The sequence below is a fragment of the Zophobas morio genome, unplaced genomic scaffold, assembly GCF_036711695.1.
Source record: "Zophobas morio isolate AGI-343-1 ecotype UQ-CSIRO unplaced genomic scaffold, CSIRO_AGI_Zmor_V1 ptg001075l, whole genome shotgun sequence".
Classification (NCBI taxonomy): domain Eukaryota; kingdom Metazoa; phylum Arthropoda; class Insecta; order Coleoptera; family Tenebrionidae; genus Zophobas; species Zophobas morio.
The window spans coordinates 1-15,007 of NW_026973175.1; the positions used below are offsets into that span (position 1 = coordinate 1).

General features: G+C 35.6%; 4 protein-coding genes across 9 annotated transcripts; 1 reads left to right on the forward strand and 3 right to left on the reverse strand.

The window, feature by feature from the left end:
• Positions 1 to 6: 6 nt before the first annotated feature.
• Positions 7 to 1,672, forward strand: LOC135122299 (uncharacterized). The gene is made up of 2 exons (XM_064046491.1): positions 7 to 1,189; positions 1,259 to 1,672. The coding sequence occupies exons 1-2, from the start codon at positions 327 to 329 to the stop codon at positions 1,635 to 1,637; spliced, it is 1,242 nt and encodes a 413-aa protein (XP_063902561.1). The 5' UTR covers positions 7 to 326; the 3' UTR covers positions 1,638 to 1,672.
• Positions 1,673 to 1,737: 65 nt separating this feature from the next.
• LOC135122304 (ubiquitin carboxyl-terminal hydrolase isozyme L5-like) lies at positions 1,738 to 3,164 on the reverse strand. Its single transcript, XM_064046501.1, has 10 exons — positions 3,125 to 3,164; positions 2,989 to 3,035; positions 2,785 to 2,934; positions 2,609 to 2,728; positions 2,502 to 2,560; positions 2,367 to 2,452; positions 2,209 to 2,317; positions 2,050 to 2,143; positions 1,899 to 1,985; positions 1,738 to 1,848 (listed from the first exon to the last, which is right to left on the reverse strand). The coding sequence occupies exons 1-10, from the start codon at positions 3,153 to 3,155 to the stop codon at positions 1,738 to 1,740; spliced, it is 894 nt and encodes a 297-aa protein (XP_063902571.1). The 5' UTR covers positions 3,156 to 3,164.
• Positions 3,165 to 5,032: 1,868 nt separating this feature from the next.
• On the reverse strand, positions 5,033 to 8,272 carry LOC135122307 (uncharacterized). The gene is made up of 13 exons (XM_064046502.1): positions 8,200 to 8,272; positions 7,849 to 7,969; positions 7,736 to 7,789; positions 7,360 to 7,485; positions 7,103 to 7,276; positions 6,984 to 7,031; positions 6,732 to 6,914; positions 6,478 to 6,654; positions 6,322 to 6,405; positions 5,861 to 6,008; positions 5,717 to 5,811; positions 5,266 to 5,270; positions 5,033 to 5,152 (listed from the first exon to the last, which is right to left on the reverse strand). Exons 2-13 carry the CDS (start codon positions 7,964 to 7,966, stop codon positions 5,033 to 5,035), a joined length of 1,332 nt encoding a protein of 443 aa, XP_063902572.1. The 5' UTR covers positions 7,967 to 7,969; positions 8,200 to 8,272.
• Positions 8,273 to 9,126: 854 nt separating this feature from the next.
• Positions 9,127 to 12,840, reverse strand: LOC135122300 (uncharacterized). 6 transcript variants are annotated; one of them, XM_064046493.1, is made up of 24 exons: positions 12,702 to 12,835; positions 12,566 to 12,650; positions 12,418 to 12,511; positions 12,334 to 12,354; positions 12,244 to 12,282; positions 12,160 to 12,194; positions 11,919 to 12,075; positions 11,666 to 11,809; positions 11,487 to 11,611; positions 11,332 to 11,436; positions 11,132 to 11,280; positions 10,947 to 11,074; positions 10,808 to 10,893; positions 10,707 to 10,748; positions 10,508 to 10,651; positions 10,384 to 10,434; positions 10,269 to 10,326; positions 10,155 to 10,217; positions 10,047 to 10,096; positions 9,905 to 9,982; positions 9,746 to 9,850; positions 9,519 to 9,676; positions 9,354 to 9,461; positions 9,127 to 9,286 (listed from the first exon to the last, which is right to left on the reverse strand). In XM_064046493.1, the coding sequence occupies exons 1-24, from the start codon at positions 12,728 to 12,730 to the stop codon at positions 9,235 to 9,237; spliced, it is 2,106 nt and encodes a 701-aa protein (XP_063902563.1). In that variant the 5' UTR covers positions 12,731 to 12,835; the 3' UTR covers positions 9,127 to 9,234. The 6 variants fall into 6 exon arrangements, with proteins under 6 accessions (XP_063902563.1, XP_063902565.1, XP_063902564.1 ...); XM_064046495.1 differs by having other exon boundaries at positions 12,265 to 12,282; positions 12,702 to 12,834; XM_064046494.1 differs by having other exon boundaries at positions 10,808 to 10,881; positions 12,702 to 12,834.
• Between the last annotated feature and the right edge of the window lie 2,167 nt (positions 12,841 to 15,007).

The window sequence follows — 15,007 nt, forward strand, 5'->3', positions numbered from 1 at the left end:
AAAGCTACAAAATGAAGGAGGCATTTACAATTCAAACAGTAAAAAGATGTTTAGCTCAAGCCCTACTGTAGATGAACTGCCGCGACCCCAAAACTTCCGGACTCGCGGCTTCGGGGGTTTCTCTAAGCGTAGAGGAGAAGTTAGCGGCAAAAATTGGGAGGCGAACGGTGATAGTACCTTAGCAGGCGTCTCCGGGGTGACCCAGCCTTGGCAGGACAGCGTCAGAGAAGACGATCAATGGAATAAGGCTAAAGGTGCCAGTGACTATAGCCTTAGACAAATAACGAAAGATAATTCGGAAGGACGAGTAGATAGCGATAATAATTATGAAGGCAAAAAGTCTTATAACGGGATTGGTGACTATAGACAAAAAGGGCGCGGGTAATAATTTTCAACGTAAGTTTACACCCCCCAATTACGACGATGCCGCTTTCAACTTGAGCGACAACGGGGAGGATTGCCGAGATCGTTACCGACGCAACAACTTTACACCTAGCTTCGGTGCTGATTACAAATGGAACGACAATAAAAACGCTCGAGGGTCCCAATACGGTCCCAATAATTACACTTTAGAGACAGGTCATTATGATTCGAGCTGTAATATGGAAAGGAGCGAAAAAGATTGCGCAAGTGAGTATGGACGCCCAGTTTTTGTACCTGATTCCGATGAGATCACTTGGGATGGAAGCCATACTAATAATTACAGACGCGAAGGTGCGGACCCTAGTTATGACCAAAATAAAAAGGATCTCCCGAGCGACCGTAGGCGCGACAAGTATGAAAATGATGGCGGTAGGCGCTGGAACGACGGAAATGGTTTTAGGCAATATAACTATGACTCTAATTATACATCTCAAAAAGGCGGCTCAAATTGGAATTACGACAAGAAAGGCAATAACAATGGGTGCAGTCGTGACAGAATGACACCTATCGACTTAGAAGGTGAGGACTCTAGCTGGTACGACGGTAGAAAAGGTCGCTCGGGTTACGCACGTGAAAAGTTTCGGTCGGAGGCTGACCGCAAAGAGGATGGTAGAAAGTGGGGTGGGGGTAAAAGTCACGTAAACTTTTGCAGCCCCAATGAATCGTGTGGACGTGGTCCAACTAATTGGAATGAAGGTAGAAGGGATCATGTTAACGAATACAGGCGTAATAAGTATATAACCAGCAATGACGTTGAAGTAAGAGGGTATATTAGAAATAAAGATGAATATAGACGTGAGTTCGATCAACGCAGTAATAATTTGCGCAATACTAGATGTGGAAGTAACGATAACTCAGCTTCGGACAAGGGGAGTGACGACCACTATCGTAAGGAAATACTTACGCAAGAACGGAGGACTGGCGTTGATGACCGGCATAACAGCGGGTACGGCCATGGGTACCGGCATTTCGGAGCTGTAAAGTATGAAGAACAGCAGTATGACGACTACTACGTCGCAAAGCACGAGGGCTTTCCAAGTGGTGCATACAAGCCCGCCACTCCCTCCATTAGAAAAGACGGCCGATATAAACCGAGGCATTCTCAAGAGAGGAGCTACCACAAAGGGCAGAACCCCCGAAAAGACGGAGCGTTCGTTGGAGATGAAGTTGAGCACTGCAGCAGACCACCTCGTGAAAAGGACTGGCGGGATTAGCGGTTGCGAGTTTTTCTTGCAATTTGTTAATAAAGTTTTACTTTATTTTTTTACTTATTTTATGCTGTGCTAGTTGAACACAGAAAACAATTGGCTAGATCTATTTTTTTACTTGTTTGAAGAGAGCACCAAACTCCCCCTTTTTTACTAGGCACTGCAAAAACTTGATTATAAAGGGCACAAAATTATGCTGTCGCAATTCATTTTCCTTCTGCGTCACGAAGGTTTAAAGAACGTAAAAAGGAAGTGTGTGTCATGTACTTTATAACGTTCAATTTTGTGTTCTTCCTGTTCTATGCGTTTTTGAAGTTCTATGATCTCCGCTTCTATCTCAGGGGTTTTTGCCTCCTAAACATCAGCACCGAGTAGTTGCTTAGGTCAATGAAATTATAAAGGTCGCGGCAACTCCTACCCTTTTAAGTAATTCGCTAAGCTTTTTAGAGAACTGATCCTTTTGATTTTTAACGATTGCCATTAAGTTAAATCTTAACTCCTTCATTGAAAAGCTATTGTATATAAAAGTTAGAAGAATAGTCTCGCGGGTGCATATAAAATTTCGCTACAGGCCAACCTTGCCATTTTTTTGCTAATTGCTTCACGAGCAACTTTAGTCCAGTCTTCTCCGCACTCTCCTACAACGTACGGCCCTGATTTCAGGCCGTCTAGTTCAAAAACTCTCCCTTGAAGAACCAAGTATATAGAAATGTAAATCAACAAGTAGAGTTCTACCATTGATGGGGACATAAGCGGTAAAGTGAAAGGAGGCTTCCTTGGCCCCGCTACTTTCTACACCTTCAACTAGCATAAATTCTGGCCTAAGCCTTTTGTTTAATAATTAAACCTTAATTTTAACAGATTAAAGACCTTGCAAAACTGTTGTGAATTCTACGAATCCTTTCGTCCCCAATAGCCGTGCCTTTCAACTACAATACAGTAAAATTATATAATGAAGCGGAATACTCTCTAAGAACCTCTGGGGAGAAATCTTTAGTAAAGTCTTTAAATTCTCTAAGAAAAGACCCAATTTCGATATCTTTAGAATTTAACAAAACGGAGAGAATTGCTTGTGTGGCGCAAGCGTTTGTAATAACCTATAAGGCAGTAACAAACAATGCTTATTTATAATTTTATATTTAAAATTATATACCTGCCGAGCAAAATAAATTTCATTGTCAGAGTTCGGGTAAATACCCTCGTTAGGTGTAATACATTGATTCCATTTGAACAAAAAAATAAGACCATAAATTGGATACAAGGCGGCTAGATCTTCATCTTGTAAACTGTGAAGTTCTTCTACCTAAGCTAAAATGAATAGTAATAAGTTAAGTTAATAATAACTAAAACTTAAAACCTGAATTCCTGTGCAACCAAGTTTACTAATAATTTTAGTAAAAACACCTATAATTTATTGTAATGAATTGAAAGAGAGCAAAAGATATTATATTTAATTGGAATTTTATACAAAAATTTCATTAATGAGTGACTACCCGGGTCACTTTCAATTAGGCACCACGACATAACTTTGCAAGGCAAAAGACAGGGACGAAGACACTAACAAAACTGGAGTTATTCTTAAAAGTTATTTAGAAATTCTAAAAATTGACCTCGCAAGTATGCTTAAAGATAAAATTTACTTGCGATGTTAAATCTAAAGTGTCCCTCAATAGACATGAAGACATTTAGGTAGGAGCGTGACATAGGTTATCTCGTAGAAATAGAGTTTAGTCTGCTTAATAAGTGATCAATTGCGCGTTCTGTTTGCCGTACTTCGTTTTTGTATTATAAATTACACGAGCCTTATCTATCTCTACATAGATTCTTTGGATAACCTAATTCTCATTAGGGAAGCCCTTGTATATGTTTAGAAGTTTTTACGACGCCAGTCTACTGTTATTAACTGTGTCTCACACATTTTTAGGAGCTGAACACCAATTTTAACTAATTTTAAAACGTTAATGTCATTTACTCTTAGTTACAAATTCAGATTATTATAAAAATGTAAGTAATGAAATTGATTTTGGTTTCCATACATTCTAATAATAGATTATATGCTCAAGTTATAAAATAAAGTATTTTTGTACCTTATGTAAGCTTAATTATTTAGGAAACAATAGATATAAAGTTATTCCCTTGTTTTTCTTCCTAAATGTTACGTACAAGGCATTATTGTTTTCAATGTCTTGAATTTCTTATCATTATGGCAAATAAGTGGGTAAAGATTACATTATGTAGATTAGGTGATTTTGACTTATTGCAAGTCAGAGGAAAGGAAAGAAAGGGGATCCTTAATATAGCTAAAATTAATTAAATTCAAAAAGTCAATCCTCTTCTGTCACATAGCCTTATAGTAAAACCAAAATCGTCGTTTGTGAATCAGGGAAATAAGTAGGATAGGCTGATAAACGGAAGCTTACTATTTGGAATACCTGTACAAGTTCTTCAGTTTCTTAAGTTACTTTAGCAAGGTGGAAAAGTAGGTTCATTCTCAAGACGTTTTAAATCAATGGTAAATATCATTTTTAAAATAGTAAAATTTACTGCTTTCGACAAATAAATATGAGCTAGCTTTAAATAATTTAACTTAATTTATAACCCTATAAAAAAAAGCGTTAAATAGTTGAAAACGCTATAAACAAGTGTACGAAGGACTAATTTTCCTTTATAACCTCTCTTTTTTTTAATATGATAAAACAAAAAATTCTTACTTATGGTGGGTTGCGTTTCCTCCTTAAGCTACATTACTTAACTTGAGAGGAAGCCTGTTTCGATTTTAGTATGACTTTTTTGACCATCAGCCAACCTCTCTTTTATTTTGTTTCCTCAAAATGTTAGTTTTTGCCCCGTGAACGATAACAATTTAACATTATAACTACACATTTATGGTTATTGTAGTAGCTGCCAGTTTCATAGCGTCAAGGTCTTAGGACACCTAAAGGAGTTCGTCCCATAACTAAATAAAATCTCAATCTAAATCTTAAAATTAATAAATGCTCAAGGTTAACTTAGAACATACAAATATTATAATTACTTATAATTGTTATTAAGTACCGCGGGCGTGGTATTATATATGTGATAGATATATAAGATTGCTTTAACACAAACTTAAAGCTAATGTGTACGCTATCACCATGTTGAGAGCTCGTAAATTCGGTGTTTTCTTTTATGACTCGTTCAATCACCAGGAAATATCATTAGTAAAATAAATAAATATGTAACCTAGGCGTTAAACTAATATTTGGTTATACACAGTGCTCAGTGGACATGCTCATAAAACTTTACTAAAAAGTTATACTAGTTACTGCTAAAACTTGCATGTCTACGTACAACAACGACTGGGGATTTTCTAACCACACTAAGCCAAAGAGGGGAGCTATAGATTAAAAAAAACACGTGATTCATCGACCGTGGGTTTGAGTTGTGGTAGGAGCATTGTCGCGTAATCTCAAGGTCCCGGGTTCGATCCCCGTCGGTACCAATCGCACTTTTATGGTCTGGCGGTTACGTGCACAACTTCCCTGCAAACAAAAAAATTCTGATATAGACAATATTTCGCTGTATAGCGGAGGGGACCAGACCTTTCTATTCAGTTCCTCTCATATATATATCGATTAAAATTTAACACTATTACGGCTCCTAGTTTATAGTGTCAACGTTAATAAGGGCACAGGTTATGTATATAAAAGTTGTTTTGATTCCTCGCCACTACTGTTTTATTATATGCCGCTCCAACTTATTTGTCTTTAATAGTTTTTAAAGAGTGAGTTAAAGCGTTTAAGGTAAAAAGAATTTGCACCCATTAGCTTAATATTTACTCTTTTCTTTAAGACACATTTTGGAAGAGAAAATTTTTTTACTACGAAAACTTTTAGTTAAAGTTAAGATGTTTTAGATAACAGTTTTTTCTTTAAACTTTGTAATTCTATGGTTTCGTTTGCCGTAATAAGTAGCAGAAATTAAAAAAAAAATTTTATTATACTAATTAAAATTCACTTTTTCTTGCTTTAAAGATTCGAAAAGATCAAAATTTTATTATACAAAGGATAAAAATTAAACAAATACTTAACTTTACTAAATGCAACTTAGCGCAAAGGGATCCTTCAAATTATAGAAAGTGCCAAAACTGCTTTTTAGTCTTGCTTCTAAAAATAAGTCAATCTTTTGGCCAAGTAGATTCCTAAGCATACAGGTAGGTTGCTAGCAGAAGAGGTGCGTAGGAAACTTACCATATATCTTTAAAGACTACTCTCTTCAAACTTGTCTTTATTGCCTTTTCTAACTCTTTAGCTAGTGATAACTTTTTAAAATTGCAGTTGATACTCATATGAGTCAGATTTTCCACCATATCTCCAATTTTAAGACTAGATAAAACCGCTGTGCACAAAGTTGTTTTCAATATATGTATATATATTATTATCACTATTAAATTGGCGGCTGGCGTAAGTTACGGTGGTAACTAATTTGGTAAAACTGTTTACATCCTTTTTTTGCTCACCAGAATAACTTAACAAAATTATCAAAATTAGTTCTTTCTTTTCTATATAGAAAATTTTTGTTTAATAACTTACCGATTGCAAACTCTTAGCCTTATAAATAAGGTAGTTGTCACTGATATAATTTGCACATAAAACCATTTTAGACTTAATACTAAAACATAATTTTAAAGCTTTATATATAAAGAGTTTACCTTTCTTAGAAACAGGATCACAAACAGTTAAGCAACCTGCTACGGAAAGCTGAATGCGAAAGTTAAACTCACAAGTAAAAGAACCTGTTCGAGGAATTAGTTTATCGAAGGAACTATCATATTGAAATATATTCTTAAGTTAAGAATATAAGAAACCTATGGTAGCCACTTTTACAAGCTTTGAAATTAAGCTATTTTCACAGTTTGCAAACACGGAGGCTGAATCATAGCGTATCTTAAAGGGCTGACTGTTATGGATTGAAAGCAGACTACTGGCTGCTGTCTTATAAGTAAACAGCCCTCCGGGAAGTTTAGGACATACTGAGTTTTGAACTTTTATAGAGGTTAAAGGGGGTTATGTTACCCTATTAATTAGCTATAATTTTTTATAAAAATAATTTATTACTTACCAGCTTCGTTGAAAGAGAATTTCCCCGATAATGACAATTTTATCGTGTCCCATTCAGTAAGTAAGAGCGGATTCAGTTTTATGTACTGCCTGGTGCATACGCCATATATTTTTTTGCATGGCTTTTTCCAATAAGACTTGCAGGGGACTTCTAGCTCGAAATCACCAAATTTGTAAAAGATCCCTAAAACCGACATTAAGGGGAATTTAAAATATTTTCAACTATAGTTAGCCAAAGTAAAAAAAGTTTAACCTTTTGCAATTATTTGCCAAAAGTTATTGAGCAAAGTTAATAAATTTTCTAAAAAATTTTGTAAGCGTTAATTAAAATAATAAAATTTTACGTATACATCATCTAAAATGAAAACATACTTTCATATCCTACTGCAACTTCTAATGAAGGATCAGGCAAAGGTGTAAAAGAAGGACATATTGTTGCTGATGCTGATACTGAAGGATTAAAGACGGGTAAAGTAAACTCGCTCCAATCGATTAAATCGTCCTCCTCATTCTCTAATCCTACCTCCACACCACTTTCCCAAACCCCTAATAATATTATATAAAAGAGAGCAAACATAATATTATGTCTTCTTTACTTCAAAATACACTTCTTATAAAGGTTAACACACCTTCGATGACAGGAATTACAGGTTTAGGCACTTCAACTGTTAAAGTATCATTAGTTTTGTTAATCGCAAGAGAAACGTTGACTCCAACCAAAGGTAGCTTGGCATCTACGTTAACATTTGTTTCCTCTGTGTATAAGTATGTATGTAAGCAGTAGTCATTCACTTTTAAGTTCATAGGCATGTATTATAATTTGTGGATGGAAGGGTAAATTTACTTAGGTGTTTAAGGTAAATACAATAGTTAGATATCTGTTCATAGATAAAGATATTTTCTCTTTAATCAAAGAAATTGCTTATAAGGCATTATAAGTATCTTAAATGTAACACGTTTTTTAGCGCTTAAAAATTAATGTAAATTTAACAAAATTACAGCTACCGATAGGGGGGTCGTCTTTGCTTATAAGTAATCCTTCTATGTCGTAGCGCCCTCCTTTATAAAAAAACCTATTAACAAGCAACTAACATTAAAAAATTAATAAGTTTTAAAACCTTTTTTACTCAAATAGGCTTCAGTCATATTTGAAAAATTAAAACTTTCTGCTCTCACATTTAGTATTGCAAGCAAGAGAACGCGGATAATAGAAATTAAAAGGCAAGAAGTCAACATATCCTTATAGATATAATAGAATTGTAGTAATAGCAATTTTATTAAATAGTTCTACGTAATTTATTTTTATAATTTAAATTAGCTTTCGCCTTATAATGGTTAAAAAGACGTTATAAACACTAATTTCTTTATTTTAAATTAACTTAATCACTATTGCTTTTATAGTAAGCTTATAAATTATACAAAGGCTGCAGCTTTAGTAGAAGAAGTGAAATTTAAAGGAATTTACTTACTTGAAAATTAGGAGATTACACGATACACCTTTCTAATAAAAGCACCTAGGTTTGTTTATCGTTCTTAAATAAAAAAGAAAGTACTAGTAGTAATAAAATTTTTAAAGAGTAACACAACCTCCAAAAAAGGTAAAGTCAAAGAGGGAAATAATTTCCTTATTTGATAGTATCTGCTGTTGTTGTTATAATAAGGATAAGACCTGTATTCTTACGTATCTGCAAACACGAGGATATATTGTACTGCCCGCGTATAATTCCTTCAATATGCCGCTAATAGTTCTATCTGCCTCAAAATAGATTAATTTCAATACAACACAAGTTCTATATTATTTGGTGCGTTAGCATGGAAAACTATTTTTCGGGACCTGAATAGATAATTACACACAACCACATTCTATGCATCCTCACTAGTAATATTTGGTCTATCAGAAATGATTTATAAATATTCACACAACCTTCTAATTCGTTATAAAAGTAAGCCCCCCGCGCAATAAACGACAGTTATAGGTGTACGTACCATTATTAATAGGACTCCCCCATATGCTTGGTCATTAAGTGCACCAACAATTATGGTGGTACTGCAAGTACAGAAAACAAACTATTGCGACTGCAGATAAGTGCGCCGTACTTTGAGAGCAACGGCACGCAACTCTATGTCTATTCGACGAGCAGTCATAGTTGCTTACCAACGAGTGGGAGCTCTTCTAAATTGCTAATGAGCAAAGGGCTTTCACACAATTTTGAATAACACTGTGTTTTTATTATGTGCTTTAAGCACAATTTTATATGCTTTTTGCTCTTTTGCACAAATTAAAAATTATTACTGCATAAATTAAGTGATGAGTGTGCTCAAAGATACCCAATACATACTAAAGGTCATCCATCAAAAAAATTGCGTGTTTTTAGCTTTTTTGTTATTAATGGATGTATTAAGAAATTTTATTAATTAAAGTTCAGGATACTCTTAGCTTAATAGACTATCTCGCCTCAACTTTTTTTAGCAAGATAAATTCTACTCAGCTCGCGGTTTATTAGCTAAATAAAATTTTTTTTACTCCAGAACTGACTCGGAGACGATGGAACTGACCTAATTTATTATATAACACGAAGAAATTTCATACAAAACAGGAATGTTATTGTAAAATTAAATGTACTCTTCAACCAAGCGGCCAGCCCCCCTTATAATTTTAGCGATTTTTTGTTCCCGAGTCTCATCAGCGAGGCCTTGACTAGAGTGCCCAGACTCAAGCACTTTAGAATGTCTTTAAAGGCGATGGTTTTGAAGTAAAGCGACAAGGAAAGCATGGAAAAATCTGGACCGCGAAGCAAGTAACTTGTACTCCAGTTCCTCCCGAATGCGCTGCTGGCCGAGGCCCACGAGGCGTTTCTCAAGGTTAGTTATCCGGGAGACCTTTTGAACTAGTCTCTTCTCAGCAACGAAATGGTAAAACTTGAGCTGCGCGTTCTGTTCTACTAGCTAGCAGAGAAGCATAAAACCAAAAATGGGCAAGGGAGAGCAACCAGATAAGTATAAAGCTAGAAAAACCTTCTCAATGACCCGAGTGAGCTTTCGAATAGTTTTTCCTACCTCACGACGCTGCATCAGAAGACGCTTAGTGAACTCTACCTTACTGTTGAGCTCTCCTCTTGACTGCAAGAGAAAAAAGTAATAACAAGATTGGAGGAGTGCAAAAAGCGGAGTAACTTCTTCAAGTTGGCATCTGAGCTCACTAGCAACAAGTTCAATGCGCTCCTTTTCACAAACCAGCTTCTCAAAGGTCTCCTGGATGGCGTTACAAAAACATACCTTATGTACAATATAGTTACTATTAGAAGTTCCCACAAACTTCAATATGACGGAGTGCTCCATCTTTGCAGGATTCATGAAAAAGTTGCTCTGTTAAAATAAATAAGTAGGGGAAACAAAAGGACGAGAACCCACACAGCAAAATAACCCAACAGTTTCGAATTTTCGCTTTCCAGGGAATATATAGTATCTTGTTGCCACTCTACTTTTGCTGTGCGATATTTAAGAGCAAATATAGAGGGTGTAAGAAGCCTTTGCAGACCTCGCAAATCCTGATTTTCCCGATTGAGTTTACAAAGAGCTTTACTGTGTTCCTCTTCCTAGAGAAGGCGAAAAAGCAATTTAAAAACCGCGTGCTCACACCTTTGGTTAGCAACCAGAGCTTTTATTTCCAGTAAATGTTTTCTTTTCAGTTTCTCTATATATTTCTGTCAAGTACTCAGTATTAGGCTAACCAGTTATCGAAAAAGTAAGAAAAAGCCCCCCCCCCCTCCGAGGAACCTTACTAGCGCTCAAAATGGTTTTAGGGGGCTTATCTCTTTCAAGAAGCTTCTGAACAGTAATGCAGAGCCCCTCTACTTTTTCATCGGCGGAAGTTTTATAGCAACAAAGTTCTTCCACCCGTTTATTAAGTTCCACAGTTTTCTAAAAGGCCGGTGGTAAGCGAGTCCCATTGAATAATATACAGTGGAACGGTGACCGCTTTGTAATTTTCAACAGAATCCTCCAGTGTATTGCTGAGCTGCCAGATATAATAAAGTGGGGTTATTTAGCCTCCGACCAGTAAAAAGGATAGCGAACTCTTTCGCTGAGAGCGCCCTCTCCGGTGAGTTCTAAAAAGTCTCTCTCGCTGGACCGCGGGGAAGAAGGGCGTTCTGCTCCGCACGCTCAACGTCAAACTCTAAAACACACCGATAATAGTCTAATAAACAAAAGTGACCAGCTTTGAGGGACTCCAGTTCGCGTTGCAGGATGCGTATTTCCTCTTTTGCAGAGACAAGCAGTTTTGTGAGTTCAAATTTGGTGAGAAGTTTATTCACTTTAGCTGTATTCCTTATTTTCTTAGCTCTGATACCAATATAGTAACACCAAGCTAAAATGATAGCGGCTCTCATATAGTTGTGCCTGCTGCCGAAACGCAAAGAGGAGGATGTCTCGCACGCATTGTCGATAGAAGGGGAGCAGGTGATGAGGATGGTGGTACGGGCATTACCGCCTAAACTTTCCTGTAATATTCTGGTCAGCTTGCTATCCCGATAAGGCACGTGAACAGACTAAAAAAGTGGGCTATAATAGGCACAGACCCACTTGTAAAGACGCGTCACCTTATCGTCTGTGAGATGGTAGATCACCAGCCCGAGAGTCGAAAGAGACTTGTTAATAGCCTTTACCTCTTCAAGTGAAAGACCCTGCGCCTCTGATTTACTAACCTACAAAAAGATTTTAAAACATCATATAAGGGGCTTGTAAAGGAAGTCACCTTCTCTGAACCCGCAAGATCTACCAAAGACAGCCGACCTACTTTGGTAGAACCCTGTTCGGCATCCTTCTGGGATACCGTTATCAATAATACAGAGTGGCTGCGACTGCTACTTATATTCATTCCTTTTGAAAGAGTCGCAAGTGCTCAGAGAGAGAGACAAAGAACTCCAAACTTACTTGTGGGAGAAGATTTACGGTTAGCCAGGCCCTTTTTAATTAGAGCCATGACCTCGGAGACCGAACTGACATATAATTCAGTGGCATCTTTTATATAAACACCTTTTTCGCTATTCTCGTGCACCGATAAGTTAGTTTTCTCGACTTCATTAGTTTAAGCGGAAATTTGTAGAGGGTAAAAAAGCAGTTTAACAAAATAAAAAGAAACAAAGAAGAGAAACAAAAAAAAAGTGACTAAAAGAAAAACGTGTACTGTCCAGTAAGTCTCTAATTTTTTCTAAGTAAATTTCTATAAAAGAAAATTTGACAGAAAACTCCAACGAAACCGGCGCGTACTCCATATAGGTAAATACATTTTCTAAAACTCTGGGAATAACACCTCTATAGTTGTAATCTTCAATATTAGATCCCTGTTAATATAAGATAGGAGTAAAAAGTGAAGTAGTAAAGTGGCTATGCAGGAAAATATAAAAACAGGCGAAACTTTCACGTACAAACATAGTAAAAGACTTTCCACTTGAGGTCTGTCCTGCAAATGATTATTAAGTTAACAAAATAAACGGATATAAAAAAACAACCAACGAAGTAAGAAAGCGTACCATAAGCGAATACTGTCCCTGAAATTAAGAAATAATTATAAAGTAGAAATTAATAAAGAGGTCATTAACCATTATAGCCCGCTAGTATATCTACTGGGTTCATATATATTGTGGCATTAATAAATATAATGCAAAACATAAATCTCTAACGACCTTCTACAACGTTTTTGGCCGCTTTATCAAACACCTCCGACTGTGTAGAATGAGATGCAAAAATGTGATCAAAGATGAAAGGCGTGGAATTATCCTTTAGAACAGGTAGATAAGTTAAATAAAAATAACAACTTTACATAAGGATGACTTTTAGTAGTACGGTGGTATTATCTACAAAGTGAACGCACAGATTTTTATTAGAGTTTATTTCCGAATTGTTTAAAGGGCGGAATCTATTTTAGTGCTCTATAAAAAAAACTTTTATTTGAACAATAAAAACATACCGAACCATAACTTTAATATTTGAAGTCATTAGTTGGTTTTTTTTTAAAAAATTTGGTCTTCAAATTTCACAAGCTCTTATGTGTGGATATTTGATTATATTGGACGATAGAAGGGACCTTCTAAATCGATTACATGCTAGCTGATTACTTCGACTAGTGTAATGCCAGTGTCCGGGGGGAAACTATGCGGGCTTCGATTCTCATTTATTTATTAATAGCTTCTCCTGATGCTCGATCAAGTCAATACTTTTAGAGCCCACTAACGCAAATAGCCTACCCATTTATACTAATTGGGGTTACGAGTAATCCTTTGTAATATTATACTATTTGTTCAAAATAATTGCAATTCTTATGTTAATGAACTTGTATTAAAACCACAAACTTTAAATGGCAGTCGACGGGAACAACCTCATTTTTCGTGAGTTCCTCCGCTAAAAGATAATTAGTGTGTCCAGCCATCTAATCATTAGAGCTTAGGCCCTAATCTTACAAATTCCACTTCATGCACATCTAAGTGTGTTTGTTTACTGCAGTCATTCCAAGTAGCGAGGGGCTAGTACATGTCATTAGTTACTACTTCAACCTTAGTAGACCTAAAAATATACTAATAAATTAATTTAACAGCTAGCAACTAAATTCTACAATTTAAACAAGGTTAAATACCATAGCTGTAGTGCTAATTCGTTTTACATTATTAGAGTTAAAAATGCTTCACACCAATGTCGAGTGTTGTGCTCACTCTACACCTTTAATAAACTTTGCCTCAACGACTAACGCGAGGTATAAACTATAGATGAGAGACCCACCCACCGCACACCCCGAGGACCAGAACCAACGAAGGGGCCTCGAATCTTTTAGTAGGGCTTTTATATATACTTTTAAAAAGTGTGAACGTGTTATTGTTTGGTATGATGGTACGTAATTTGATATCATTATATGGGGCCTTATTCTTTTTTAATCAAGCTTACAATTTCGAACATTTTTATAATTACGAGACGCAGGTGTGTCGTGGGGAGCCTATGCTCATCTCGTGATAATTATAGCTAATAACGGTTACATAAAAACCAGATGATTCATCTAATGCTTTTTAAATTAGCGTATAAATACTTGTATAACGGCGCCTTAACCTTACTTTTGCTATACGGGTATAGACGTTAAGCAATTCAATACCTGTTTCTGCTTCTGTTTTACTTCCACTTCATTGGCGTAGGCGCTATAGTTAATATATATTATACTACGCGTACTGAGAGCAAGAATTAACACGTACTATGAAAGTATATAGTTCTCGCCGGGTGTTTTACTCGTCACATTAAATGAACTGTAGCACATATGTTATACTAAACAGAAATATAATTAATTTTTTTTTGATAGTGGGGCCGCACTTCACCTAAAAAAATTGAAGTGATAACTCAATATCTTACAAAATTACTTTTTTTCTTTTGAGGTGAGTTTCCTATCTATTAATGAAACCAAATCTAGAGATTTTCAAATCCGATTGAAAAGAATATACATTTCATTTCCCAGGAAAGAAACAATTCCTAGGATAGGCCTTTTAAACTAAGTATCAGCTTGAGCCAAAATTTTGGACTAAGCTATTTTAAATTACAGTGATAGCACTTTAACAACTTATCTCTTCAGAGGCCTCTACTCTTACAGAATACGTAAATTAACGATAAAGCTATAACTGAAATTGACTTCTAAAACGGTTTTCTTTATTTTTAATGAGCTTTCATCTTGTATGCAAGTCGATAAGATAATAAGATAAATTCCTTAAGTTTAACTACTTGAATTTCTATCAATAATATCAATAGGCCTTTATCCTTGCAGTTATTAATTGCCATAAGGTTGGTTTAACTAAGTTTATCAGGACGCCATGATCGCTGGTTATTTTAATAGCTTGAATTCGTAACATCTTTAGGGGCCTTACTTTAAATGCGTCAGCAACTTTTTATTAATTAACTCTGTAAGCTATATTTTGTTAAATTTATGTAATTCACATTATTATTTGAATGGTTTTACAGTTTGTACTTTATTCTATTCTACGAGTAATTACTTTTTAACCCATACATACTACCAAATTGACCAGTCAACGTTAACAATTTTTTATAACCACAAGTAGTTCCTCTCAAAAGAGGACTTTAACAACTTCACCGAATTCAACGCAGTTAACATTGTTAAAATTTTAGATTTTTTAAGTTCAGTCATAAAAACCAAAGAAAACAATTTTTTAATTTTTAGGACTTCAAGGCTATTGACAATAGGCAAAAAAAAAACGAGCACCACCGGTAATGATTATATTTTAATAA

Coding starts and splice junctions, on each gene's coding strand:
- LOC135122299 (XM_064046491.1), top strand. CDS start 327: ATGAAGGCAAAAAGTCTTATAACGGGATTGGTGACTATAGACAAAAAG. Junction 1,190..1,258: donor AATGACGTTGAAGTAAGAGG/GTATATTAGAAA, acceptor GCGCAATACTAG/ATGTGGAAGTAACGATAACT.
- LOC135122304 (XM_064046501.1), bottom strand. CDS start 3,155: ATGTCGTGGTGCCTAATTGAAAGTGACCCGG. Junction 2,729..2,784: donor AAATTTATTTTGCTCGGCAG/GTATATAATTTT, acceptor ACTGCCTTATAG/GTTATTACAAACGCTTGCGC. Junction 2,453..2,501: donor ATTCACAACAGTTTTGCAAG/GTCTTTAATCTG, acceptor CAAAAGGCTTAG/GCCAGAATTTATGCTAGTTG.
- LOC135122307 (XM_064046502.1), bottom strand. CDS start 7,966: ATGTTGACTTCTTGCCTTTTAATTTCTATTATCCGCGTTCTCTTGCTT. Junction 7,790..7,848: donor AGCCTATTTGAGTAAAAAAG/GTTTTAAAACTT, acceptor TTTTTTATAAAG/GAGGGCGCTACGACATAGAA. Junction 6,915..6,983: donor TTGGCAAATAATTGCAAAAG/GTTAAACTTTTT, acceptor TGTCGGTTTTAG/GGATCTTTTACAAATTTGGT.
- LOC135122300 (XM_064046493.1), bottom strand. CDS start 12,730: ATGACTTCAAATATTAAAGTTATGGTTCG. Junction 9,851..9,904: donor TCAGATGCCAACTTGAAGAA/GTTACTCCGCTT, acceptor TTTCTCTTGCAG/TCAAGAGGAGAGCTCAACAG. Junction 9,677..9,745: donor TCACTCGGGTCATTGAGAAG/GTTTTTCTAGCT, acceptor CTTCTCTGCTAG/CTAGTAGAACAGAACGCGCA.